This window comes from Neophocaena asiaeorientalis, unplaced genomic scaffold, assembly GCF_003031525.2.
Source record: "Neophocaena asiaeorientalis asiaeorientalis breed wild unplaced genomic scaffold, Neophocaena_asiaeorientalis_V1.1 scaffold77, whole genome shotgun sequence".
NCBI lineage: Eukaryota > Metazoa > Chordata > Mammalia > Artiodactyla > Phocoenidae > Neophocaena > Neophocaena asiaeorientalis.
The window spans coordinates 5,262,289-5,287,943 of record NW_020174645.1 but is presented as its reverse complement, the minus strand read 5'-3'; the positions used below and the strand labels follow the sequence as shown (position 1 = coordinate 5,287,943).

At 49.6% G+C, this 25,655-nt stretch overlaps 3 protein-coding genes and 1 long non-coding RNA gene across 17 annotated transcripts in view; 2 read left to right on the top strand and 2 right to left on the bottom strand.

Annotated features, from left to right (window-relative positions):
- Positions 1-3,266, bottom strand: part of MPHOSPH9 (M-phase phosphoprotein 9) — a 54,581-nt gene extending 51,315 nt beyond the window's left edge. For 7 of the 10 annotated variants that reach the window (XR_003004999.1, XM_024758524.1, XM_024758519.1 and 4 more), the window contains exons 1-3: positions 3,170-3,217; positions 2,240-2,367; positions 784-1,045 (exon numbers count right to left, since the gene is read on the bottom strand). Coding sequence is in view for 7 of the 10 variants with exons in the window: in XM_024758524.1 (XP_024614292.1) it covers positions 784-890 (107 nt within the window). In the remaining 3 variants the exon portion in view is untranslated. Of the gene's footprint in view, positions 1-783; positions 1,046-2,224; positions 3,149-3,169 lie in introns of those variants that run through there. The other 3 variants (XM_024758521.1, XM_024758522.1, XM_024758520.1) reach the window with 3 other exon arrangements.
- Positions 3,267-3,498: 232 nt separating this feature from the next.
- On the top strand, positions 3,499-14,734 carry MTRFR (mitochondrial translation release factor in rescue). Of its 4 annotated transcripts, XM_024758726.1 has the most exons (4): positions 3,572-3,632; positions 6,145-6,171; positions 12,512-12,819; positions 14,362-14,734. In XM_024758726.1, exons 3-4 carry the CDS (start codon positions 12,538-12,540, stop codon positions 14,602-14,604), a joined length of 525 nt encoding a protein of 174 aa, XP_024614494.1. In that variant the 5' UTR covers positions 3,572-3,632; positions 6,145-6,171; positions 12,512-12,537; the 3' UTR covers positions 14,605-14,734. The 4 variants fall into 4 exon arrangements, with proteins under 4 accessions (XP_024614493.1, XP_024614494.1, XP_024614495.1 ...); XM_024758725.1 differs by lacking the exon at positions 6,145-6,171 and having other exon boundaries at positions 3,499-3,632; XM_024758727.1 differs by lacking the exons at positions 3,572-3,632; positions 6,145-6,171 and adding an exon at positions 3,670-3,778.
- Positions 14,735-14,842: 108 nt separating this feature from the next.
- LOC112408828 (uncharacterized) lies at positions 14,843-18,571 on the top strand. The gene is made up of 2 exons (XR_003005018.1): positions 14,843-16,325; positions 16,639-18,571. It is a non-coding gene; the product is annotated as an uncharacterized LOC112408828 (long non-coding RNA).
- CDK2AP1 (cyclin dependent kinase 2 associated protein 1) lies at positions 16,852-23,902 on the bottom strand. 2 transcript variants are annotated; one of them, XM_024758666.1, is made up of 4 exons: positions 23,884-23,902; positions 21,543-21,640; positions 20,028-20,154; positions 16,852-17,661 (listed from the first exon to the last, which is right to left on the bottom strand). In XM_024758666.1, the coding sequence occupies exons 2-4, from the start codon at positions 21,609-21,611 to the stop codon at positions 17,594-17,596; spliced, it is 264 nt and encodes an 87-aa protein (XP_024614434.1). In that variant the 5' UTR covers positions 21,612-21,640; positions 23,884-23,902; the 3' UTR covers positions 16,852-17,593. The 2 variants fall into 2 exon arrangements, with proteins under 2 accessions (XP_024614434.1, XP_024614433.1); XM_024758665.1 differs by lacking the exon at positions 23,884-23,902 and having other exon boundaries at positions 21,543-21,784.
- Positions 23,903-25,655: the final 1,753 nt, after the last annotated feature.

Genomic DNA, 25,655 nt, shown 5'->3' with positions numbered 1-25,655 from the left:
GCCAAAGAATGAACAAATTTTTTAAGGAATTAATTTATTTAAAATACACAATTTCTTCAAGACCTATTACTGTGTGTAAATTTGCTCCTTTACCAGTAGGCCCCAGACTGCTGTGCTTTTGTTTTATTGTACCTGCTTTTTATAGGTGATCTCCTCTCCAGTGGTCCCTGCCTCTTTGCTGTTTTTAACCTACTGTAATTTAGAAACCAAATAATCAACTTGCCAGACTATGTACAAAATGAGAGTAAACAGACCCTGATTAAAAACAAACCAAACAAGGGATAGTTTAAAAAGAAAATGCATAAAATGCATTGTTTGATAGCATCTACTTTGTCAACTCAGAGCCTGCTTTTTTGCTTACTTCCTAGTATTCAACTTTAATTGCTACTTTCCAGACTGGTGAGGTATTTCTGCAATATGAAACATTATTTGTCCTCTTAACTTCAAAATGGAGAAACAATATTTAGACAACTAAATTTTAAAGATATACTTGTAATTTCCCGAAAACAAAAAAAGTGTAAAGAAAACTCCAACTAGCAAAACAAATTCTTTTTCACAATGTTCCCCATGCAAAAGTACCTCTCTGGGAGAAATGAAAAACATGAAAAGATTGAAACTATTCTTAACCCGAACAACTGTCCTTGAACAGTTCCTGATCATAGTTTTGGGGTTTTTTAAATGCAAATCAGTAACTATGACACTATTTGGATAAACTGGCAAACTATGCAAATAAAGTTATTTTGATTTGTCATTACATTAAAAAAAAATCTATCCCATTCTTACCTATTAGTACTTAAGTTCAGTCCAAGAGAATGGGGAGAATTTTTTATATCAGATTCTACAGAAGATGAAGCTTTTTGTAAGGGTTTCCCCAAGTCAAAATCTTCCATAGCGTACAGAAATCGTTACACTCTCTCACTGGAAAATGTAGGCTCTTGCACTGTTTGAAGAAACTGAATCTGAGTCATCTTCAGATGCTTCATCGTCTAAAGGCATTTTCAGCTGCTGACATTCGGACTGTGAAATGTCTGAAGGTCCCAGGAGTCTGAAAATGAATGAAGAACAAAAACTATTATAAAAAGCCATTAAACCTAGCAACTGTCTTTTCAAGACTGTGGAAACCTTAATCCTTTTATACAAATCTACATTAAGGATAGCAACATTATTCATGATAAGCCAAAATTCAGAAACAACCCAAATGTCCATCAACTGATGAATGGATAAATAAATGTTGTGTATCTGTATAATGGAATATTTTTCAGTCATAGAAAAGAATAAAGCACTGATTTATGCTACAATGTGGATAAACATTTAAAACATTATGGCAAAGGGAATTCCCTGGCAGTCCAGTGGTTAGGTCAATAAAAAATCTACAAATCTTCTGATTTGCAGAAGTAGTAGTACCTTTTCAGGTAATATTTCACAATTTTATGTGCTTAATAATCAAGGTTCCAGACACAATTCTACTGTGTAACAACTGGAATACTTATTGATACGTGCCTTGTTCATTCCTTTAATAAATTCTACCAAGCATCCATGCTTGTTGATTTATACAGTGAATAGATGAATGGGAACTACTTGGTATCTATATTGAATCTGGTACTGAAAAGAGCCAATTAAACTGTTAACAGTGGTTGTTTCCCCACTGGCTGGAAGGTGGGAGTGGAAGGAGTGCACTATATACTGTATACGTAGAGTACTTTTGTACTCTGTGCATGTTATCACTTCTTAAAAAATAAACAAAAAAAAAAAAAACAAAAACAAAACAAAAAAAAATAAACTATTTGCCAGGTCCACTAAAATTTAACTGAAGCTAGATGTACAGAGGCAAACTGGCTATAACAAGTCAAACAGCATGCCTGCTTCTTAAGGAATTCATGTCCTTAAAAAAAAAAAGCCAGGAGTAAGTGGGTGGGGGAGGGGGAAGAATAGAGAAAACATATGCTGCTTACAAGATGGAAATTTCAGGGGGTGCAATAGAGGAAAATTACCTATTATTCTGGTTCCTCTAGGTTCCCACTTTCTAGGGCCTGGTTTTACAAAGCACAACCTTGAGAGAGCATCAGCTCACAAAGGAACCATTTCCTTCAGGGACAGGTGTGAAGGCCAAGGGTAACCGGACCTAGCTAAACGGATTTCTCCCCAGTGACTCAGCCCATCACCAACGACAAATGGGGTATTGAAAAAGTCAGGGGCTGCACCTTCCATCTGGCAACGAAAATACCTGGATTCAAATCACCTTGCTCTTCCAGCAGGAAAACACAAGCTCTCCAGGGACGCGGATCGGCCTGCAACCCCATCTATAATTTCCCCCGTTGAGTTAATCCGGATGCAGTAGATCCAGATGGATCTTGAAATGCGATGATGCTTCCCAGCAGAGCGTGAGAGTGGGGAGGAATGGGTGGGAGAGTGGGGGATGAATTAAAATTAAAAAAAAAAAGATATACAATGCAAAATTTTAAGAACCTGATGGAGAATGCGTATAAGAACAGAGACTTTTATATCTCCCATCAACAAAATATGACGCTTTTGATGGCCCCAGCTCCTAGCAGAAAAAGGGAGTTAGGGGGTAGAGGAACGACTGATGGGGGTCTGCTGAGAATATAAAAGTTAACCAGGCGTTTTGCTTCGGTGGGAGCCTAAGAGGGGGAAAGAAGGCATGATTTCAGGTTTTGAGGCCAGATCCTGACGTTCTCGCGCTCACAGCCAGACCGCAGCTGCTGGCGGCGGCTCTCAGGTTAAAGTATGAAGGCGAGGAGAACCCACGCAGTTGCCTAAATTGTAGGCAGCAGGGAGGCTGTAGTTAAAACCACCGGTCCAACAACTACAATCGTGATTCTCAAAGTAAGCCCAGGAAGCTGGTCAAAAAAAAATAGAGACAGAAATCCCTCAAGCCCCCCGCCCCTCGGGAAGAGGCGCTCAGCGATTGGGCCGCGCGGGTGTCACTCAAGGGCAGAGTCTAGAAAAGGTGCACTGCCGCGAGCAAATCCCCCACACGGCCGCGCGCTCCGCTGAGGTTGCGTAAAGGGAGTGTTGTCTTTTCCCCGCCCTAACACATCAGCACACTCAGGGGGCCGCTAACTTGGTGTCTTCGAGTCGCGTCCCCTGTTTCCCGCGACCGGCAGCTCCCCGCAGGCCGGCAGCTCCCCGCAGGCTGGCGGCCGCTTACCTGGCCGCCGTTCACACTGCCGAGGTCAGTGTCGGGCGAGCGCCTCTCGCGACCGTTAAACTCGAGGGAGCGTGCGCGCGCCCGGCGTCTTGGTTGCGATTGGATGATCGGAAGGGGGCAGAGACGGCCGAGCCGCGGCGCGCCAGTCCACTTCCCCCGTCCCGCCCCCAGCTCTCACCAAAGAGGGAGGTGCGACGCCCGCGGAAGCTGGGGGGCGGGGGGCGGGGCTGCAGTCAGGTCCTCTCGTCTGATTGGCTCTCTGGGAACCCACGGCAGCTACGCGGGAAAGAAGCCTCAGCTTCCCGCATGCGCAGTTAGTAAGACGGGGGCTCGGGTTTGTGAGGGGGGCCTGCGGCAGGAGTACGGCGCGTGCGCAGGCGCGGGAGTGCGTTTGCGTTCCCGCTCCTGCGGCCATTCCGGTTCACCCAGAACGTTGGGGGCGGGAGCTCAGTCCTGAGGTCAGGTAAGTGTCTGCGGAGAAGCCCGACACCCACACGGTTGCCCACGATTGTTAGAGGCTCTGGAGAGAGGACTGGGAGCTGGGACCCGTGAATTTCCCCGTTTGCGACCCTGAGTCGCGCAGCCCATTGACCTGAGGCCCCGCTGGTGGTGAGGTGAAGCCGGCCCGGACACCCGAGCTAAGTTTACCCTGGAATGGGTTTACCGTAGGCTGGTGGGGGTCGTGATTGGGGCTCTTCAAGGACTTGGAGAGGCGGGCAAGGAGAACCCACCCTTGTGGAGAAAACAGTTCCACCGAGGCCCGAGGACAAATGGAACGATGCTCGTTGACTTGCTCGGCGGAGCCTTAGGGAGCTGTTAGCACGCAGCTGGGCCTGTTATAGGCATCGTGGGTGTTTTCCTCTTGCCCAGCCTTTCGAAGGACCAGAGAAAACCCTTTCCGTGGGCCCCCAGGCCATCTCACACGCACTGGTCAGTTCGCCTTTCTCAGACGAAAGGTTCTTACCCTTTAAGGTACTTCGAGCTCTTAGATTTTCCTCTGAGTGTCCGAAGCCCACGATAAAGGGACTTCGCCAGCCTTGTCCTTAGGTGTGCCGGAGAAGCCAGGACGGAGCAGATGTTATTTGCCCTTGGAAAAACAAATCTGCCAAGAGGCATTCCATCTGATCTGAGCCTCCTAAGAATACCTGACAATTTTGTCTCAACAGTAGAAATTCAGTCTCTCCAAAACCCCATCCATCTATGGGAGAGTTCAAGCTTAAGTAAATCGAACCCTCCTTCCAATTGTGTTAATCCACCCATCAGTATTGTGCTTGTGTTAAAACCCAACCAAAATCAAATCATTTTTAAGCACACGGCTGTTTTCAGCAACCATGTTTCTTTCAAGTCCACCCAAAAACAGAAAACAAAAAGCCGTTTTACCACTAATTTCAGTTGGTTGCAAAATCTGTTACTTGAGATCCTCACACTAGGATGGGAAAGTGGATTCCTGAGATGGCTCCAGGCAAAGGGAGGTGTGTTTCCTTGCAAGAAAAATGTTAACCCCAAAACCGAGTACCGGAGATTAGTTCCCAACCATGCAAGAGGCAGGAGATCATTGCTTTCTGCTACAAAATCTGATGGACTTTGTTTAGTTTGAGTGTGTTTTTGTTTTTGGCAGTGTCATCTTTAGGTAACTTTCAAAAAAAAATCTATTGTTTTAATAAGCCAACATGTTCAGAAGCTAGTATTCTAATTAACTGAGTTATCTTGTTAACCAACTGATACAAAATATTCTGGTAAGGTTATTCACACCTTACTTCTTAATTTAGGTTAAGCTCTTTGGTAGCGTCTTAATTTTTACAAATTCAGAATGGAAACTGCTTTTGACTAACTGGTCTAGAGAGAAGCTTTATAAAAACAGAGAGGAGGTTTTTAAAGTCCATAGAAATTATTTCTGAATATAGAAAACAGAAGTAGAAGGTGTCAGAAATTCAAGTATATATTAAGTGTAGGAACTATTCATCTTAATTTAACCCCCGCCCCCATACTGGAGATTTTGCATTACTTGTATACAAGCTAACACCACCATTTTATGCCCTTATAAGGGTGCACAGCAAAGGAAACCATAAATAAGACAAAAAGACAACCCTCAGAATGGGAGAAAATATTTGCAAATGAAACAACAGACAAAGGATTAATCTCCAAAATATACAAACAGCTCATGGAGCTCGGTATCAAAAAAAACTATATGATTTTATTATAACATCTTTGTCTTGCTCAAGTATTCCTCTTTTGTCACAATGAGCTTTTGAGTGGAGATCTTTCATTCTGATTGGGATAAGATTAGGCTGTTCAGTAGTAGTGGCCGCTAATGGCTTGAGGCATTTAATGTTTGTTAACCAGGGTGTTACTCTGTGTCATTTATTTTTATATACAAAACAGCTTGTCATTGGCGGGGGTTGGAGGAGGGATGTCCTCCACAGCAAAAATGAGGAACTCTAAAACTTTATAGTTTAACCATTGAAGATGAAAAGGAATAATCAGGTGTACATTTAAACGTGACTTTTTTCATCTTTTCTGTCCTTCATGATTTTTTTTACTATATCAGATAATTACTAAAGATCTCTATGTTTAAACCAGGACTTGCTGTGATGAAGGTAGTTTTTACCTTTCAATTTGAACCTTCTGGGAAGTCACACTATATTCTTGGCATCATAATTCTCTCTTTGGCACCTGATTTCATAGACCACAATTATGACCTCACCAAACAGCATATCTTCGGTAATTTCATGGTTTCCAAGTATTTCTTAAATTGGACCATGCCAAGTAAAATTCTCTGCAGGTCATTTTCTAGATACCTTTTCACTGAGCTTCGAAAACAAAAGTCCATGAAATAATCTGTTTGCAGCGTGGGCTTGTGGAGTGTTAGCCACAGGTTCCTGAGCTTTGTAATGTAGGGATCCTAAGCACCTTACGTTTGTGGTGACGTGTACGATTTTTTTCTCTCCCTCGGTGGTATTACCTCTGTTTTACAGATGTGGAAACGTGGCCAGAGTTGCACAGTGAGTAAATCGTGGAGGCAAGGCATTGACGCAGGTCACGCTGACTACAAAACAGTATGGCCTTTCAGGGACAAAAAAGTGAGAGGGGGAGTCAAGAAGAGACCGTTGAGGAAAATGAGCTAACGCTTTCTTAGCAGCTGGGGGAAGAACAAATCTGGAGATGTTATGAAAGGTAAAGAAACAAGCAGCAGGAAGGACAAATTTAGTTTAAAAAAATGGACTACCTAATGTTCTTGCAAAATAAGCCTTCCTGAAATATTCCACATAGTACACATCCCTTCTTTTCTTTATTTGTATGAAATATTCACTACGATAACATATTTGAACGTGCTTTGAAAACCTAAGTCCTAAACAAATACGAAGCGTCATTAATGGTAACAGTCTTTGAGACTTTTAGAGGAAAATGTGGAGTGTAGTTATTGCTGCTTTTTTAATGTGTTTGTCCTATTTTAATAGTGTAGTTGATAAAGTATAAAGTTCCTGTTAGGTGCCATAAATAGAAGAAAATGGCAGTGGTGCACCCAAATAGGACAGGTGTGATCGTGGATTTGAAGTTTTCTGTGAAAAAAAAACTGAACGGGATGTTGGTGTTGTATGAATTGAAAGCTTTTCTTTTTATCTACTTCTTTAGTGTCTCTTGAGCTGTGCAGCAGTAAGCCTATTAAATTTGGACCAAACTCAGAGTAGTTTCCTTTTCCTCTTGTCCTCCCAAATCAAGGATAGCAGCTCTGTTGTCCTTTCCTGCTCAGTCCATTGTCATTTTCTTATTTGAGAAATAATTCTCTGGGAACACTTACTGTGGCTGAAAGGTGCTCTATCTTGAGTGTAGAGCCCCCAGCCTAGGAAATGACAGGGTCTATTTCAAGCCTGAGCCAAAGTTCCCAGGGTTTCTGTTTGGGGAGGTGTTCAGCCCTCATAAGGATTTCAGGCAACCAGAACAGGAGGATGAGCTAGATGTGAAAAGGAGAGAAAGGCTGCGTTATCTTTACTCCCATTCGGCAGGGAGCACCAGCACCCACTTCTGAGACAGAGATTATCGTTAAGCATTTCATAGAAAACCACCCTCTCGCTTAGCTTCTGGGGCCATCAGCTGGCCGCTTTGTCTTTTTAAAGCTCACTGTGTTTGGTCCTTCACCATCGATTAGGTCATTGTTTTTGAGACCTATCTTATCTCCTTATTCGGGAGGGGGAAGCAAGACCATGACTAAGCAGGTACTCAGCACTCCTGAAGTCTCAACTTTTTAAACATTATAAACGTAAGAAACAATAGCTCTTAAAAGTGTCTGTCCTAGCAGTTGGAAGAACTTGCTAATTCCTGTGTCCTTTGCTTCTCAAACTTCAATGTGCCTCTGAATCACTTGAGGATCTTATTAAAACACAGGTTCTCTGGGACTTCCCTGGCGGTCCAGTGGTTAGGCCTCTGCGCTTTCACTGCTGTGGGCCCGGGTTCGATCCCTGGTTGGGGAACTGAGATCCAGCAAGCTGTGCGGCACAGCCAAAAAAAAGAAAAAAAACACACAGGTTCTCATTTAGAAGGTCCTGAGATTCTTCATTCCTGACAAGCTCCCAGGGGGTGCTGTGGCTGCTGCTCTGTGGACCACACTCTGATAGCAAGATTCTAGAGCGACCTTATCCACTACAGTAGCCGCGAGCACATGTGGCTAGTCCAGACTGACATGTGCTGTAAGCGTGGCCACACTTCAGATTTTGCAGATCTCATATAAAAAAATCTAAATAATTTTTTATATTGATTATATGTTGAAGTAATATTTGGGATATATTGGATTAAATAAAGTATATTGAAATTCATCAGTTGCTTTTTACTGTTTTTAATGTGACTATAAGAAAATTTAGAATTTCACATGTGGCTTGCCCTATACTTCTGTTGGACAGTGCTGTTCTATAACATTAATGCAGGGGACTTCCTTGCGGTCCAGTGATTGAGACTTCACCTTCCAATGCAGGGGATGCGGGTTCAATCCCAGGTCAGGGAGCTAAGATCCCACATGCCTCCCGCTAAAAAAAGAAAACATAAAACAAGCAGTATTGTAACAAATTCAATAAAGACTTAGAAAAAGGCAGCTTTAAAAAAATAATAATGCAATAGAAGCAACGTTTTTGATGTTCTTTTTTCAGATGACTCAGCTTCTCAATCCCCTTGTGACCATTTCACCTGTTCTTTTCGCTCAATTCGATATTCATTTGTCTTCTCTTCCTCTCCCGCCTGTTCTCTCCTTTACACCTTCTCCATCTCCAGCGTTGCCATCATGATCGTGGGGCCTTCATCCAGCAGTCAGACGATCTTAAGGGCCAGGACTGCAGGCAGCAACCACCTCACCTGGGGGCTGGTTAGAAATGTGGAGTCTCAGGCCCCACCCCAGCCCTGACGAGCCGTAGCCTGTTTAACAGGATCCCTAGGGAATTTGTGCATCAAAGTTGGAGCCGCAAGAGCTTTAACGGTCTTTTTTCCTAAAGCACCCCATTCCAGCGCATCGCCACATCTGTTCTTTCGGTTAGTTTAGGTGACATTTCTGCAAGGCTGGTACACCATGAAAGTTGTGGCTAAGAGACACTAGTACTCTGCCTTTCTAAAAAATACTTAAACAGTGAATTTTAGGCAAATGGTATCCAGAGGTGGGTCCAGAGTTGAAATCCTGTGTCTTCCAGATTCAGATATCCTCTCTCTGTCTCAGAGACACAAAGGCAGTAGCATCCCCTTACCGCTCTCCAGAGCATTTCAGCTGTTGGTGAAACAAGCCTCAGCTCACTGCTTGTGATTGTTTGCTCTGGTCACAGGCCACATTCCAGAGCTGAGCATGCCACCCATGAGCTAGGTGTCAGTCTTGGTTTGGGCTGACTGTGGAAGCCAGAGGAGGAACTGTGTACCAGCTGGATCCAGTCAGGAAGAAAGGTGCCTAATAGGATGCAGCTTCCAAGTCCCAATAACCAGCCTTCTGGTGACTTGGGAGCACAGTGAAGTCTGAGAACCACTGCTCTATGGTGTGTCATCCATTCCACGCTCTGGCATGTTATCTTACTTACAGATGTCTTAATTTCTCTTTTATGCTACAGGCTCATTGGACCCATCGAGGCCCATGCATGGCACATAGTAGATGTGGAAAATATTCATTGAACAAATTAACATTGCCTGTTTTAAAGGCGTCAGCCCTGTTATCTCTTAACTTGACCAAGTGAGAGAGAGCGTGGCTTTAACCTAAATTGCAGCCAGCTGTTTAGTGCAGACGCCACCCTCCAAGGAAGAGCAGAGCCGAGGGGAGTTGGGGTGGAGAGCCGGCCGGGCCGGGCCGACGCTCGCACTCATGGGAGGGAACAAGGGCGCGCTGTCGTGACCGCTGGTTTCCCCTTACGCACACCGCTTGTGACCATTTTTAATGTCACGATGAGCTCTAATTTGAGCTGCTTTTATTGTTCCCCGAAGACTTTGGGTTGCTCTGTGGGTGTCACAAAAACTGAAATCCAATCCGTATTCTTCTCTGGGCTTTGGGGAAGTGGAACCATGGGTGTGTTTGTCATTTTTAGCCACCACTGGAGTAGAGCCAGAGCTCCAGGAGATACTAAAAGTATTTGGAATCGTCCTATTGGCTGTTGGAATTAGCTGTTAAACAAAGCAGCCAGTAACTGAACACTGGGGACCTTCTCGAACTCCAGTTGGGTGGGAGACCTTCCTGTGTGTGTCAGCTCTGAACTAGGACAGAAAGGTAGATTTGAAACACAGTGGGCTGGTGACAAAGCAGCTGAGAAAAGCGCTGTCCTCTCCGCCCTTTGTCTGGGAGTTTCACCCTGTCTCAGACCTGCTTCCTTTCTTTGTCGCTGCATTGTATTCCAGTAGCATCCTGCCTGGTCAGATTTACTAACGGAGTAGAAGCCCCAAGAGAGGTACTGGCCTCCTGTTCCAGGAACCTAATCCAGGGACCAGACGCTGTCTGATACACAAAGGAATTCTGTTCTGTGGACTGAAAGCAGAAATAAGGGGAGGGAAATTTTGGACATCAACTTAGTCTCATTCATTTAATCATTATAGGGGAGTGGATTCTTCGTTGTAGAGATTCCAGAGAATGTGCCTGGGTTTATCCTTATCTTTTCCTGAGGATACTTCTGACATATTTCACACACAGTAAACAGAAGCAGTTTTCAAAGCACCACTTTCACTGGCATACTCTGTTTCAAAATATCTCCCTTGGTAGCCACAGAGCACATTACGAACCGACACCACCTTAATTATCATCCACCGGGACTGACAGGACCTGCTCAGAACATGCTGAATATCGTGCTTTTCACAAAGAAGATGTGTCAGTCATAGGATTGAAAACTAGCATGGCCTAAAGCTTGAAGAGTATATTTCATTATATTTATTTTCCATAGAAATAGTAGAGAGAGAGAGATGGAGAATACTGTATTCATTCTAAAAATGACCAGTGTCATCTGTACTGGTAACTGAGAAAGGCACTTGGATTTCAAATAGCAAAATGCACATATTTACAAGGAAGCAATGCCTGCTAGCATGTTTCTGCATTAAGCTTATCTAGCGATCAGTGTTGGGCCCAGTGGATGTTAGCCGTCAGAACTGCTGGTGGGTGAAAGGTAAATGAGCCGAGAGAAACCTAGTGAAATAATTTGGTGGATGGTACGTTACTTTTGGCTGAGGAAGTTGCCTTCGGTAAACTCCAGTTCCTACCTGTGTTAGAGACCAGTTGCCATGAGCTAGAATTTACAAGGTTTCAAGTGGTAAAGGAAGCTGTTTAGAGCCTCACAGGAAGCACTTGTTAAAAAGAGCAATATATCTGTTTTTAGTGCCTACATAATCCTTGATCAAGAAGTATTATGCGAGTGGCACATTTGTAGTTCCCCAAATCTGCCTGGGTGACAGGGTTTTTTTGTTTTTTTTTTTTAATTCATTTTTGGCTGTGTTGGGTCTTCGTTGCTGTGCACAGGCTTTCTCTAGTTGTGGTGAGCGGAGGCTACTCTTCATTGCAGTGCGTGGGCTTCTCATTGCGGTGGCTTCTCTTGTGGAGCACGAGCTCTAGGCACGCAGGCTTCAGTAGTTGTGGCTCATGGGCTCTAGAGCACAGGCTTAATTGCTCCGCGGCATCTGGGATCTTCCTGGACCAGGGCTCGAACCCATGTCCCCTGCATTGGCAGGCGAATTCCCAACCACTGTGCCACCAGGAAAGTCCTGGTGACAGGGATCTTGCTAAAAACCAGTCTCATGCCTTCAGAGGTATCAGCAAAGCCCTTTCCAGAACACTGTTTTCTCTGACTTTACTCTAAGCCTGGTTGGGTTGCGTGGAGAAGGCTTATTCCTCCCATTTTCCAGATGAGAAAATGGGCGAAGGTTGTGACTCCCCCGCCCCGACCCCATTCACATGGGGAATATGTAGATCTCTGAAAAGAGGTGATACCTTTCAGATCCTCTGCCCTCCTCCCCTCGAAAAAAAGCAAAGGCCTGTGATTCACCATACCCTCATGGCTATTATTCTCTATACTATTCGTCAACTAAGACATTTCAGCCTTAGGCTACTCTCGAGTAGTTACTGAAATCTCTTGTTCAGCACCTCTCGCTTTCTTCTTGATTGAATATCTTCTCCGACTAGACTGTGAGCTCCAGGAAGATAGTGTCTTGCCCTCTTTGACCTCACGTCACTCCCTGTACCTCACCTCATACTCGGAACGTAACAGGCACCTTAATAAAAATCAGTTGACTTGGTGGTTCTAAGGATGAGTACCGGTTGGATCATGTGATTGGCAGGCTTCTGAGGGAACAGATGTTCCTATTCAAATCCATGAAACTGGAAACATGAAAAAACAACAATCATGACATTGATTGATAGTGATATTTACTGTGTCAGACTGTTTAAGCTTAAGCTATAAAATAGACTATCACGTTCTGTCGTCTTTCCATTTTGATTTCAGATTCTCACACACTTAAATAATGTCCCTTGACTCAGATCCTAATTCTTGTGTGATGTACTATGTAATATTTCCTTATCAAGTTACAGCCCTGTTCTTTTGAATTTTATACTCAAAGCCTCCCCTTCCTGAGAAAACAACACTTCTGGGTGCTTTGAAGACATTTTTTGGTCTGTTATAAGAAAATATTTATCAGTTGACAAGGCATGTACTGCTGAGAGCACGGTAGACAAAGCAGGGCCGGAGAGAGGTGTGTGTTGCTGAGTATCCTGTCTGCACTAATTTCCTAAATCCCCTGCCTGCCAGATGGGTGGTCATCGTTTGAACTGGTTCATAAAAGGTGATTTTAGAACCCGCGGTGTCATCTTGAGCGCAAACAAGGCTGAAGGGCTGTCTTTTCTGTCTTATTCAGGTCCTGAGCAGGCAGAGCCACGCCCTATGAGCACCTCGGGTCTGTTCCGCTTTCCCGCCCCACTGAGCAGAGTGTGCATGGTGCCCTGGGGACTCCGGCTCTGCGCGAAGCTGGAACTCTTATCCCCTGGAACAACGGTCACTCCAGTCCAGGCGGCAGGCAAGAAGGACCACCCTGCTCTGCTCTCCCTGGATGAGAGTGAACTTGAAGAGCAGTTTGTAAAAGGACACGGGCCAGGGGGCCAGGCAACCAACAAAACAAGCAACTGCGTGGTGCTCAGGCACATCCCCTCAGGCATTGTGGTCAAGGTAGAGGAAGGAGGCCCTGGGGGTCCCCTGGTTTCTCCTGAGTGAAAACTTGTTCTCACCATGACCCCGGCAGTAGAGGGACTGCAGGTCTCGTGGCCGGTCCCGAGCGTTTCTCCCAGGCCAAACCTCTGCACAGCGTCAGGAGCCTCCTTCCAGGATCCTTTGCAGTTGCGCTCTTACTGCTGCTGTCCTTGAACTTGCAGGCCACGGTTCTGGTCGAGCCACTGGGCTGCAGGGTGGCTGCAGAAAGCTCTGCGGCACTGCCATGGGCTCCAGCCCCCAAGCAGCACGCAGGCCCAGGCTGTCCGCCAGTGGGCTCAGCCCTTAGCCTCCTGGCTGATCGCTCAGATGGTCGCATTTTCCATGTCCCTCCGTCCCCTCTTTGGTAAATGTCAGTGACACCTACCCTTCTGGAGAAGGACTGAGTGAGGTAACGTTGGCAACCCAATTTCAGCCCTCAGAGGAAAAATGCCAGGTACAGCTGCCTGTAGGAGTCTTTCTTCTGAATATAAAAAACCAACCTCCGATCAAAATATCGCCAGCTGTCAATACATTCTGAACCTCTAGGAAATGGTGCAGTGCTTTTCTCCTGTCTCCTGGTTTGGTAGCGGCCCACCACCTCTGTGGAACTGCCAGTCCATTCCGTATCCCCAGGGCCCTGAAGGCGGCACAAGCCTTGAGGCACAGCAGAGAGAGCAGAGGCGGGCTTTCGCACACCAGCCGTACCTTTCGCAAGTACTTACATATCACGTGAGCTTGCGGCCGGCCCTGTTCTGAGCCACTTCGTCACAAGCCTACACTCATGATGTGGAATCTGAGGCACAGGGAGGCTCCTGCACCTGCAGGAGAGTCAGCCCAGACCCAACCCAGAGTCTGTTCCTAACAGCTGTTCTTCGCTGCCACGTTTTTGAGCCAAGAGCGTATTAGTGAAAATCTCAATCACTTTTCTTTTCCTCCTTGAAAAAAGTGACATTCGTGAGCAACAAATAAAATTCTGAAACCTATTTTATATAGCTTACTCCGAATTTGCTTTTGGTACTATTCTTTCATCCTAATTTCACAGGATTTCTTTTATCAAATTGCTTTGCAAGGCACTCACCAGTGATAACGGAGATATTATGTAATGAATATTATGGCTGACGAATAATAAAGAGGCTATTTTCCTCCTTCAGAGAGAAGTCTACATGTATAAATGGGGCACACAAAGGGCTTGCTTAGACATACTGGTTGATGTTTTCAGAAGTATTTGGGAACTTTATTTGAAGGCTACTGTTACTTCTAAACAAAACAACACTCCTAATATTGGAATAGTTACAGTGAAAGCCACATAATACAGCTGGGGTGTAGGACTGGGCGGGGGCCAGGCAGAGGCAGGAAAGGGTATGGCCTTTGTCCTGTCACTGACCTACTGGGACTCCTGACAAGGGGCTTTCCTTCTGCGGGCCTGACCCCTCTATAAAGGGACTAGGTTGAATTTAATGATTCCTGAGGTCCTGCCCAGAACACACTGGCTTTCACATTATGAAATATTATCTCTTACAGTGCCACCAGACTAGATCCGTCGATCAAAACAGAAAGCTAGCTCGGAGAATCCTGCAAGAGAAAGTGGATGTTTTCTACAACGGTGAAAACAGTCCTGTTTACAAAGAAAAACGAGAGGCAGAGAAGAGAAAGCAAGAAAGGAAAAAAAGAGCAAAGGAGACCCTAGAGAAAAAGAAACTCCTGAAAGAACAATGGGAATCAAGTAAAAATGTGCCCAGAGAAAGGACTGCAGATTCTGACTGAAAGAACCTGCTGGATGGGACTTCGCTGGTGGCGCAGTGGTTAAGAATCCGCCTGCCGATGTAGGGGACACGGGTTCGAGCCCTGGTCGGGGAGGACCCCACATGCCACGGAGCAGCTAAGCCCGTGCACCACAACTACTGAGCCTGCGCTCTAGAGCCCGCCAGCCACAACTACTGCGCCCGCGTGCCACAACTACTAGAGCCTGTGCTCCGCAACGAGAAGCCACTGCAATGAGAAGCCCGCGCACTGCAACAAAGAGTAGCCTCCGCTCGCCACAACTAGAGAAAGCCCACGCGCAGCAACGACCCAACGCAGCCAAATATAAATAATTAATTTTTTAAAAAAGAACCTGCCGGATGCCTCCAGGGATGGCGTGAGCTCCACCACCAGCGCAGCTGTGACGGGCTCCAGAGACAGCAGAGTTTCTAAACAGCAGACAAACTGTAGTGAATAGCAGTGCATACTTTGAGAATAAAACTGTAAGAAGAAACACGAGGAAGTCATTACTGTAGAAGGAGAAGGGCACTTTTTGGGGGAGGAAAGGCTGTCATTGTGACGCGGGGCTTGGAGGGGCTTCTGGGCGGCTGACAAGAGTTCTGTTTCTTGACCTGGACGGTAGTTAGAAGTATGTCACCTTTTAAGCTATACATTTGTGTGACTGTATCTGTATCTGCACCATGAGGCTTGTGAGAACTTAGTTCCCCGACCAGGGATTGAACCTGGGCCCCGGCAGTGAGAGCGCAGGGTCCTAACCACGACCGCCAGGGAATTCCTCAATGAAAATATTTTCTGAAAAAAAGCATTAATGTAAATAATGGACTTTTTATGGAAAACTATAGAATTGAGTCAAACAATAGCATTTAGTGCCTCCTTGTCATCTGCTGGAAGGTCATTGCTCAGTGATATATAGATGTCATTAAGAGAACAAAAGAAAACAAGATGGCGAAAGATTTACAAGTTAGTAAGTTACTTGCCCATCTTCCCCGTTAGCTTAATAGACTATATGTTGACAAGTAACCTCTCTGATGTGGAAATACACATGTCATTCTCTGTATGCTGATTTACAAGTAGTAGGTTTATAAAAGATGAGGTTTCAGAAACTTGGGTTTGTGAATTTGGTTGATACCATCCTTCAAGCTGGATCTGATCTTACAAACTGTTTGGGGGTTTTCAGGCATGGTTTGTTAGCACACATCCGGAAGTTTATGCATAAAACTAGTAGGGAAACAAACCGTGAGGTGAGAAGGCCACTGTCAGACCCAGGGTCGGCCTCATCCGTGAAGACCAGACTGCATGCACCCAAATAAAGTTCCCTGTGAAGAAGCCAGGGAAGGTCTTCCCACCTCGGAGTAGCCTGGTTCGGAAGTTTAGCTCTACGCAAGGCTCTCGACCTCTGGTCGCAGTGTGCGGGGCCCTTCCCAGGTCCAACCTCCTTTTAGAAGGGAGCCAAGTGAAGCATCTGGAATGGTACACAGAAGACCATAATAGCGGAAGGGAATTTGGGGAGCTTCAGACAAGAGGGACAGAAGCTTTAACTTCTGTCTCCCCGCTTCTTGAACCTTTTTGAATTTCCTGTCATGTCCACGAAGGAGATGCAGACAAGCCGACTGCCTAGTGGTACCCGTTCCTCCGGCCTTTAGAGCTGTCATGGCTGGGACCTGGCCTTACGCCTGTGAAACTGACCAGGTCCCTCCTTCTGTCTTAGTCTACCCCTCACCACGGTAAGTCCTCATTACATCGGGATCAGTGCCTAAGGAATGTAGTAAGGACGACCTCAAGGTCCCTTTGGAAGGGATGTTGGGGACCGCCCCGTGAATTCTCAACATGTCCGAGGCAACCCAGTCTTCCCAGCACCAGAGCAGGTAGTTCCTCCAGTGAGAACAGGATGAAGTAGCTAGCTTGAGTTTAAATGCTCACAGGTTAAGTTCCTAAAAACAGAGTGGCCTAACTTGGGGGAGCACAGAAAGGGCGAAATCAGTAACATCGCCTCTACTCTTGTTCTCCTTCCTGGCACACACTTAACGTCTGCTGCAGTTAAGATGCATCCGTGACGCAGCTTCACCTGATCCCTGCCTTCTGACTTAACCGACACATCCTGTCCCTGGCCTGTTGTGCTACTGATATTGTCACGCAAAATGTTTCTGGACCAGGCGGGAAAATGCCCTTTGACAGGTCTCTCCCCACTCTCGCTGAGGAGCCGTTCTTTAAAATACCACCAAGAATTTGCGGAACCCACATCTTAATACAAGCTGTTAATGAAAATAAGCTTTATTACATCGAGTAATAAATACAAAGATGCAAACAGTTCCATTTTCTTCCAGATGTTTGGATCAACTTACAGGAAAGGCAGAACTGAAATCTACATACAGTCTCAGGAAAAATTTCGGGGATCCTTGTTGGGTCTGGTTTGGGAGGTTGCTCTTCTGTATGTATATAACTAATTTGTGCATTTTAAAAATCGACTTCAGAGCACTAATAGTCATGCAAATGCTTAAGCAAAAAAGAATTTACGTTAAGCAGAATCTATAGTGTATGGGAAACGAGGGGACCAGCTACTAGTTAAGTGTGCTGTCAAGTCTGCACTACAAAAAAATCCCTTCAAGTTGTATCAGCTTATGAAAAGGATCAAAGAACAATCCGGGTAACATAAATGTATTCAAAAGAGGAAAGCGAGACAGTGGTATCTTGGAGGCAAACTAGTTTGCTGTAAGATAGGTAATTTTTACGTGCATCTTTTGAATCAATGCTTTAAAAAAAAACAACAAACACCTGGGTAGTTCCTAACTATTTAAAATGTAACTCCCAATCAACTGCAAAATCTTTCCTCGATCTTACAGACTATAGATTCGGAGCCCAGTGAACCATGGGAGGGGCAGGGGGAGGAGAAACCAAACTGTTACCATTTTGAAAACAAAAGTTTCATCTGAACAGGGGAAATGAACTGTAACTTCTCTCCGAAGATGGAAAACCGTCCAGGCTCACAGGGCAGCTAGGACCTGGCATTCCGTTCCGTTTCAGCCAAGCACTCCCGCACCAACCCTCGAGCGTGAATGATGCCTGGAAGAGAAGCAGAGGTGGACGTCAGCCAGCAGCACCCATTCCAGAAGAGGAGGAGGGTCCTTCCAAACCAACTGCGAAACCCTCGGACTGGAGGAACTCGGGACCTGCATCCAACACCCCAAACCCCATCCCACCCCTCAAAGCCAAAACCCCTCTTCACGTCTCCCTACAAGTTTCTTCCCATGCTCAAGGTGACAGCCAGCAAGCTCTCTTTTTATGACATGACTCTCTATTTGAACCATGTTACCATCCAGATGACAGGAGGAAGTGTGTCCCCACCCAAGTTCTTTAAGCAGGGACCCGCTTTGGAGATTCCACACCTTCAAACCATTATTTTTCCTAAATTCTAGAAAGGGCTTGACAATGTCAGGCAGCCTGGCTGGTTCGGGTGCGAGACGAGTGCTCACTCAGGCCACCTTGGTCCACTGCTTTGTCCTTCCCCCCAGGGGACGGGTGCCATCTTCTGCACTATTATTCTCCCCTCATCTTTTATCTCTATAGTTTGGGAGTTATCCATTGCTTGTTTGGGTTTTGTGGGGTTTTTTTCTTTTTTTGGTTTTACTGAACTTCATGAAATATTGATTTCATTTTAATAGACACCAAGAAGCTACTCCTTCCAAGAGCTGACCCCCCAGAGGGCACTGGGAATGACACCCCAAGTCACTCAGGTGTCCCCACCCTTACCCCCCAGAGCTTCCGAAGACTTTCTGGAAAGGGCTGTGTAGCCACTGTCACAGCTACTCCACTCCACCATTGTACTGTTGACAGCAGCCTCAGACATTAATAAGCAATGGGTGTGGCCATGTTCCCACAAGTCTTTACTTAACAACACTGAGGTCTGAATTTCACATAATTTTCACATGTCACAAAATCTTATTTTTTTCACCATTAAAAAACGCAAAAAACATTCTTGGCGCTTGACTCCCTTGTGCCCTTCTTACTTGCTATGATGTAAACTTGGCCACCTTACTGGTCGGGGTGACTGTGGGGCCAGCTGCTCACCCAGGATGTGCCCTGAAGCAGTCACCAGGTGTATCCATGTGTTGACCTGAACTGCCAGCTTTGTTGGGAGGCTGCAGGTCGCCTGTCAGAGAGACTGCGGGGTCCAGCATCTTCCCAGACATTTGCAATCAGGTAATCGGCACTCCCGTTACCAGCACTGTGGGCAAAGCAATGCCCACCTGACCCCCAGGGCTGGATTGGGGGTTAAGCTCCTTCTCTCCCCCGAGCCCTCTTCCGTTCCAGCCTCTAACTGCCAGCCCCCCTCCCCAAACCTGTGCCTGTTATTCCCCAATCCAGCTCTGCAGTCGGTCAGTCTCTTCACAAAGGTGTCATGAACCGGCCCACTGCTCTGGGTGAGAGCCTGTCCTCAGCCGGCCTTGCCATCACTGGAGCTGTGGCCTCAACTGCAGCCCCCCTGTCACGCCCCAGATTTATAGCCACAGAACATTTCCCTCTCGATTTTCTCCAAATTTGCTTCTCTAACCTTAAAAAAAAAAAAAACAAAAACTCCTAAAATTAAATTCACACATAAGCCACCGTGCTCTGAACTGCCACCTTCTAAAATAGAAATCCTTTTCTCCTCTCCACGCGGCTTTCACTTCATGAAGCAGCAAAAACAACCTATTTCTCTGCCTTCTGAAGTCAGCTGGCCAGTCACCTCTTCACGTGAGTCACTTTCTTCCTGTGGCACCATCCTCCCGCCCTTCCTCCCTCTTCAATCAGGAAAGAACTTCAAAGCATTCTCACTCCCCCGCCCCAGACTGGGACTGACCACACGCTCCCCCCCCCCCGGGCCCGCTCCAAGGAGGACAGCAGAGGGCAACGCAGGCCCCCTTGGCCTCATGTCACTGGCCTCACCCAAGTTGGGAGCCTACCTTATTGGGCCGCCCAGGGCTCCTAGGACCAGTGTCGGCCAACAGGAGCAGAGCGGGCGTGAGGCAGAGCTGCAGGATCTGGGTACAAAGACTTTTTTTTTTTTTTTTTGCCCACACCATGAAGCTTGCAGGATCTTAGTTCCCTGACCAGGGATCGAACCCAAGGCCACTGCAGTGGAAGCGTGGAGTCCTAACCACTGGACCACCAGGGGAGTCCTGGGGATTCCCTTCTTAGACGCTGCATCTGACAACTGGCCGCCAAGCCCCTTCCATCAGATGTACATCCCACAGACCTGCTCACCCAGCCTGACACCTCCACAGCCAATTCTGTAACAAAGCGGGAGCCCCTGTGCCGCGGGGGACTCTTCTGTCTGCCACCCTCCGTTTTCCCCAGAAAATCTTTCAAGACAGTTACTAGGCTAGTGCCGTGGGGTCCACCAGCAGCGAGGCGTCACCTGTCATGGGATTCCCGGGCCCACGATTTACCTCGTTTTAGTCTCTCCATCGCGCTCTTGCTGCCCGCGTAGGTGGGTCTGATCTCTTTCCCCAGCTCTTCGATGATGGCCAACAGCTCAGCGTATTTGCTCTGGGGCACCTGGCTGTTCCCAGTTCCCTAGAATCAGAAAGAAAAGGGTTCAGGAGGATTGAACCCAACCTGACCCCAATGCCGTGGTCAGGACCCCACAGCATGCCAGCTCCACAAGGGCAGGGCTGGGGAGAGGCCCGAGCCGGGGGCAGGTGGTGGAGGGAGGGTGGCCTGGCCCAGACTCCAGGGCAGCTGCAGCCAGGCACAGCCCACCTGGGCGACAAGCACAGAGCAGGGAGCCGGCCCTCTCTACTGTCCCCGCACACTCAAGGCAACCACCCAGCAGTCTGCAGAAAGCCCTTTTATCATCTCAAATGAAAAAAAAAAAGACGGGCTTGTTGATAGGAAAGTGTTCACTGAGAATCTCCTTGAAGGAGCCGATGGGCCGGCAAGTGATGGGGGGGAGGGGGCGTGCTGAGGGTCCAGAGTGGGCGGAAGAGATGGAGGCCACATGTGGGGTCAGCAGGACCACAAAAACTGCCAGGGACCACCCAGACAGAGCCCAGAATGTATTTAAATTCATCCATCCTCCCCGGCAGGCAGGGCCCACCACACAGTGCCACCTCCCCCCAGGCCCTCGCCTGCTCCCCGCTCCTCTGCCGCCTCCGCCTCCTGGCCTCCTGGTCCTTCCTCCTCTCCTCATCCAGCTCGGCAGCAGCCTCCTGCCGCCACCTCTTCAGGGGGTCCTCGCCCGTGCCCGCCTCCCCTCCGGGGGCAGGACCGCCTGGCGGGGCACGGCTCCCAGCCGCCGCCTCATCCGTGGGGCCGGCCTCCGTGGCAACCTCGGAACGCGAGTGGCAGCCACGGGAATCTCCCAGCTAGTGGCCCGGGTCCCCTCCCTGGCGGCCAGCGGCCACCTCCCCTGAGGGCCCGCCAACCCGGTGGGGAAAGCAAGTCTGCGCGAGGTTGGGGCAGGGATGGTCCACAGTCCCGTAACTGGTGGAACCAGGTGTAAACCAGGTGTAAAACTGAGGGGCCAGCAGCTCTCGGTGCAACGCATCTGGACTCCACTAGGATATGGGCCCGTCCTCCCTGCAGGGCCCATGACCTTGTGGGGAGTGAGTGGGAGCAGGGCCCCCCTCCTCTGTCCAAGCTCAGATCCAGAGTCAAGGCCAGACCTCACTTCCCCAGGGACCAGGCACGAGGAGGCCCACCAGGGACACACGTGGGGTGGTGGCCCCATCGGGAACTGTGGCTCTCGGGGCTTCCAGCCTTCTTTGGGCTCTCCCACCCCTTCCTGTCACTCGGTGTCCCCCGTGAAACCCCCTGCCACTTCTCCATTCTGATACCTTGAGACCTGGGTTGAGGAAGCTCAGATGACAGCTCCATCATTTCTACTCCTTTCACCGCTTCCCCTCTGGCCCAGGCCGCCCCTAGGGCCCCTCCCACAGCACATCCCACCCCCGCTGCCATACCTGGGTGTAGCCTAGAGATGGCGGCCCGTAGTCACTCAGCAGCTGGCGGTACTGTGATGACGTCGCCATACTGGTGGAGGGCGGGTGGACACTCCCAGCTACAGGGGAGGAGACAGGAGTCAGTAATCAAGTAGCCTTGGCTAACTGTATCCGAGGTAAGGACTATGAGTCCCCCTGCCCAGAACTCATGCCATCAACAGTGGTCTTTTGTCTCTGAGGATACAGAACCCTATTCCTGTCCTCTAGTTTGGCCACGGCTGATACTCCGCGTAGATGACTGATGGTAAAATGTAGCTAACAGACCACTGCTCTTCACGCCCACCACCACAGCAGACATTGCTAATCAATCACAGAAATCCTTCCCATACATGCAGTCAAAACTGGTAGCAAAGACAAAAGCTGCTGCTATTCTCAGCCTAACCCTTGCAAGTCCCCTTTTCCTGGGTCCTGCTCCCCAGAGGTTGATATCCTAGAGACACATGGCTGCCACAAGAGCCCATCTGCTACTAAGGCTGGTCCACACCTGGGCTGAGACTTCCTGTGTGCCCAAACCTCTGCTGGAGTATATGGTGAGGAAGACAGGGGAAGATCTGGAGGTTGTTGAGACCCAACCCTGGCTGGGGACTGGGGTACTGGACACAAAGTCAGAAATCTGAAGCACATCACAGCCTGTCTGTGTGTCCTTGGACAAGCCGCTCAACCTCTCTGAGCTCCTGTCGCCCCTCCCCAAAGAGGGAACAAGACTCTCGGCAGTCTGAATCTATGCCCAGCTGGCTTCATCCCCATGGGGGAGGCGTAAGACCCCACTTACGGACTGTAACACTGGGAGACACTGTCCCTCAGCAGAGGGACCACGGGGGGCCAGGGCCCGGCTCAGAATGGAGTCTCCTGCATGGGGGGTGGGGAGGCCCTCAGCAGGGAATTTTCCAGCTCCAGCTCAGTAGCTGGAAGCATGCAGACCCATAATGGCGTCCGAGTGGTCATTAGCAAGTAAAGGATGTCCTGCAGAATTACGAACAGCGGTAACCATGGAGAATCTACCTAGCCCTCCTCAGCAGCTGCCCGCATGCCTCCACGCCCGGCCGGGGAGCAGCTTCCCCTCTGCCTGCCTTCCCCGGAGCCAAACTGTCTCTCTCTCACGCACACGGCGGGCTCTGCAGACTTGGCCCCCGGGGATGGACAGCTGGTGCCAGGCCGGCCAAACCGACCAGCTGCTCATCTGGTGTGGGCAAGGGGAGGGGGCAGGGGAGGAAGGAAGTTCAGGAGCTCAGGCTGCTGGAGCTGGAAGGGGCCCTGGAGCCCCTCACTGCAGAGACAGAAACACAGACCAGAGAGGGCGGGCACTGCCCCAAGCCACACAGCACAGAAGAGACTAACACACCGCACCTGTCCCTCTGTCCGGGAGCCGCAGACAGCTTGGTACCTGACGTGTCTCCCTCGGTCTCAGGCCTGCCTGGGTTTCTCCACTGGGACCCAGATTTATGCTCAACCACGGGATGCCCAGTCAGGAAACGTGAATCCTGCCACGTCTAAGCTGGGACTGGGCACCGCACTGCGCTCCTCCGAGCCTCACCACCACGCCTCTACAGTGGGGTCGCTGAAACACCTGTGCTGCAGAACCACACCTCCGTCTGAAGCAGCTGCGGGTGTGCAGTGACCAGAGCACAGGAGTGTGGCAGGGCGGGTGACCCCCAGCTCCCCTCGCCACATCCACCAAGCCCCAATTTCCTGACCTTCTGATGTGGGCGGTGAGTGCAGTCTGGGCAGCTCAGGCTTTGCTGCCCCAGGCCAGGGTTCAAGTCCCGCCCACCACAACTTACCACGCCTCTCCGAAAGGCCGCAAGACTGTGTGTGTGGGGGGGGGAGGGGGTGTCTACTGCACCGCTCGGCACTTCAAGCCATCTAGAAGATTCCAGCTCCCTGGCAGGAGGTGAGCTGGACACCTCTGGTTCATTCTCTGCACCACCTCCTGCCCTCCTCTCGCTGCAAGTCTGTATTTCTTGCCTCCCCGACCCATCTTCTCTCCCACAGCCAAGGGCTTGGACTAGAAGCCAGTCCAGCTGCGCCATACGCGGCTGTGTGACCTAAGACAAGGCCCTTCCCTCTCTGGGCCTCAGTTTCTCCATCTGTTTGAGGTGATGGTTCCCACCAGAATGTCTCAAGGCCCTAGATGCTGCTCCTTCAGGGTGCCGGTGTTAGGTCCCGGGGGGCTGAGCGGAGGAGGAGGAATGGGTTGGGGGCTTGGGGGATGGGAGTCAGGCAACAGCTCGGAGCTTGACTTTCCCACGGCCTGGGTGATGTGGTAGGTGACCCCGACTGTGTGCCAGCGCCAGTCCCTTACTCGGTGTTCAGAGGGGGGTGTCTGTGGCCCTGGAGAGAGCTGGCGGAAGGGCCCCGAGTCCCACTCATGCCCACACCTTCCTGCAGACACAGCGGCCGGCTGCCGGAGGCCTAGGAGAAAACCAGACCGGGCGTGAGCACAGCCGTCACGGAGCATCGCAGACAATGCGTGTAGTGTGCGGGGGACCAGGGAGGGCCCGGAGCCCAGGGAGGGACTGGCAGAGGCCAGCAGCTCCTGGGGCCAGCCGCGGCTCCCCGCCCCCAAGCCAGACAAAGAGCGCCGGGGCCTGGGGAGCTGGCGGCCTTCCCGCCACTTGGGGCGCCTGGGGGGGCTCTCCGGCGGGGAGGCGGGGGCTTTGTCTAACTCCGCCACTGCCACCGCCGGCCAGGCCGAGGCTTGGCAACTCTCGAGCAGGAGGCAGGGCTGGAGGGTGTGAGGGATGATGACAAGGAAGCCGGAGGAGCGGCAGCCGAGAGTCCATCTTGGATGCAAATGGCACGGGGAGATCCGGCCTTTCTAAAGGGGTCCACGGGGAGGGGGGCGGCCCCACCAAAACACCAGAGACCTGGGGACCTCAGCAGTCCTCCTGGAGTTCACCGCAGGAGAAAGAAGAAAATCTGTGTACAGGTGCTAGCCAGCCCAGAGGGCTTCGGGGTCCCCAGCGGGTGCCTCTGTCACCCTGTGACCCCAATCCCCGAAGGGCCCCATTCAGGGCGCCGGCCTCAACTGCACCAGGGCCGGCCTGAGACTTCCCGCCAGTCCGGGCTGGCAGCAAGACCCTCCACCCATCCCACCCCGGAGTCGGATGAGGGAGGCAGTGAGAAATACTGTGGCCACAAAGCCCGTCTTGGTAAGGTGTGCAGACCCCAGAAGAGGTGAGAACATCTGAGGAGAAAACAGGGGCTCTTGGGGCTTAGCGCCCACATCTGACCAACTCAACTATCCCCCACCCTGTCCTTCCACCCCCTGAATCTTAACCCTTTCCAATCCCCAAATTTGGGTCCAAGAAGTTAAATACACACACACACACACACACACACACACACACACACACCTATACACACATATGCATATACATATATTGCTTTCCTGGGGGCCTCTTCAAATTTTTGGAATTCTGGAGTCAACATTCGGAGACAAGGCCCAAAACTTTCGGCCAACTGCTGGCGTGGCATTTCTGACCAGCAAGGCCAATCCCCTCCCTCCCAAGCCCCCTCCATGCGCCTCGCTTTTTTGGAAGTTTGTTTCCCATCAAGAGTCTAAAGGAGAAGAACCTTGGTGAAGGGACAAAGCCGGTCCCCTCTGAACCCACAATTTCACCTATCGCCCTCGGTCCCTGGGGCAAGACCCTAGGCACAGCCTAAAGCTGCCTGACAACTTCTGCAGGAGTTTCCTGGGACCGCCCAGCTCCAGCCCCAGGGAAAGGAGAGGACGGCCCCTCCGGCTTCCGAAGGAGGGGGCCTTCTAAACCCAGACTTGGGGGCTCCGAGATGCGGGGGCCCCGCTGAAACGACGCCCCCAGCCGCCGCCTCCAGGCTCCCCGAGGCCCCCGATCCCCTCCTACTTCTCTCCGCGCACGCCTGAAGGGACCTCCCGTGCGACCCATTTTGAGCGCCCCGTCCCACGCGCCAGGCCGGGCGGGCGCCCACCGACGATCTCCACTGCACCGCCGGTGACCCCAGCGGCCCCGCTCCCTCGGGGTCGGCTGCACCTGGCACGCTCGCCGCCCCGCAGCGCCGCCCGCGCGTGGTCCGGGCTTGCTCACGTGCACC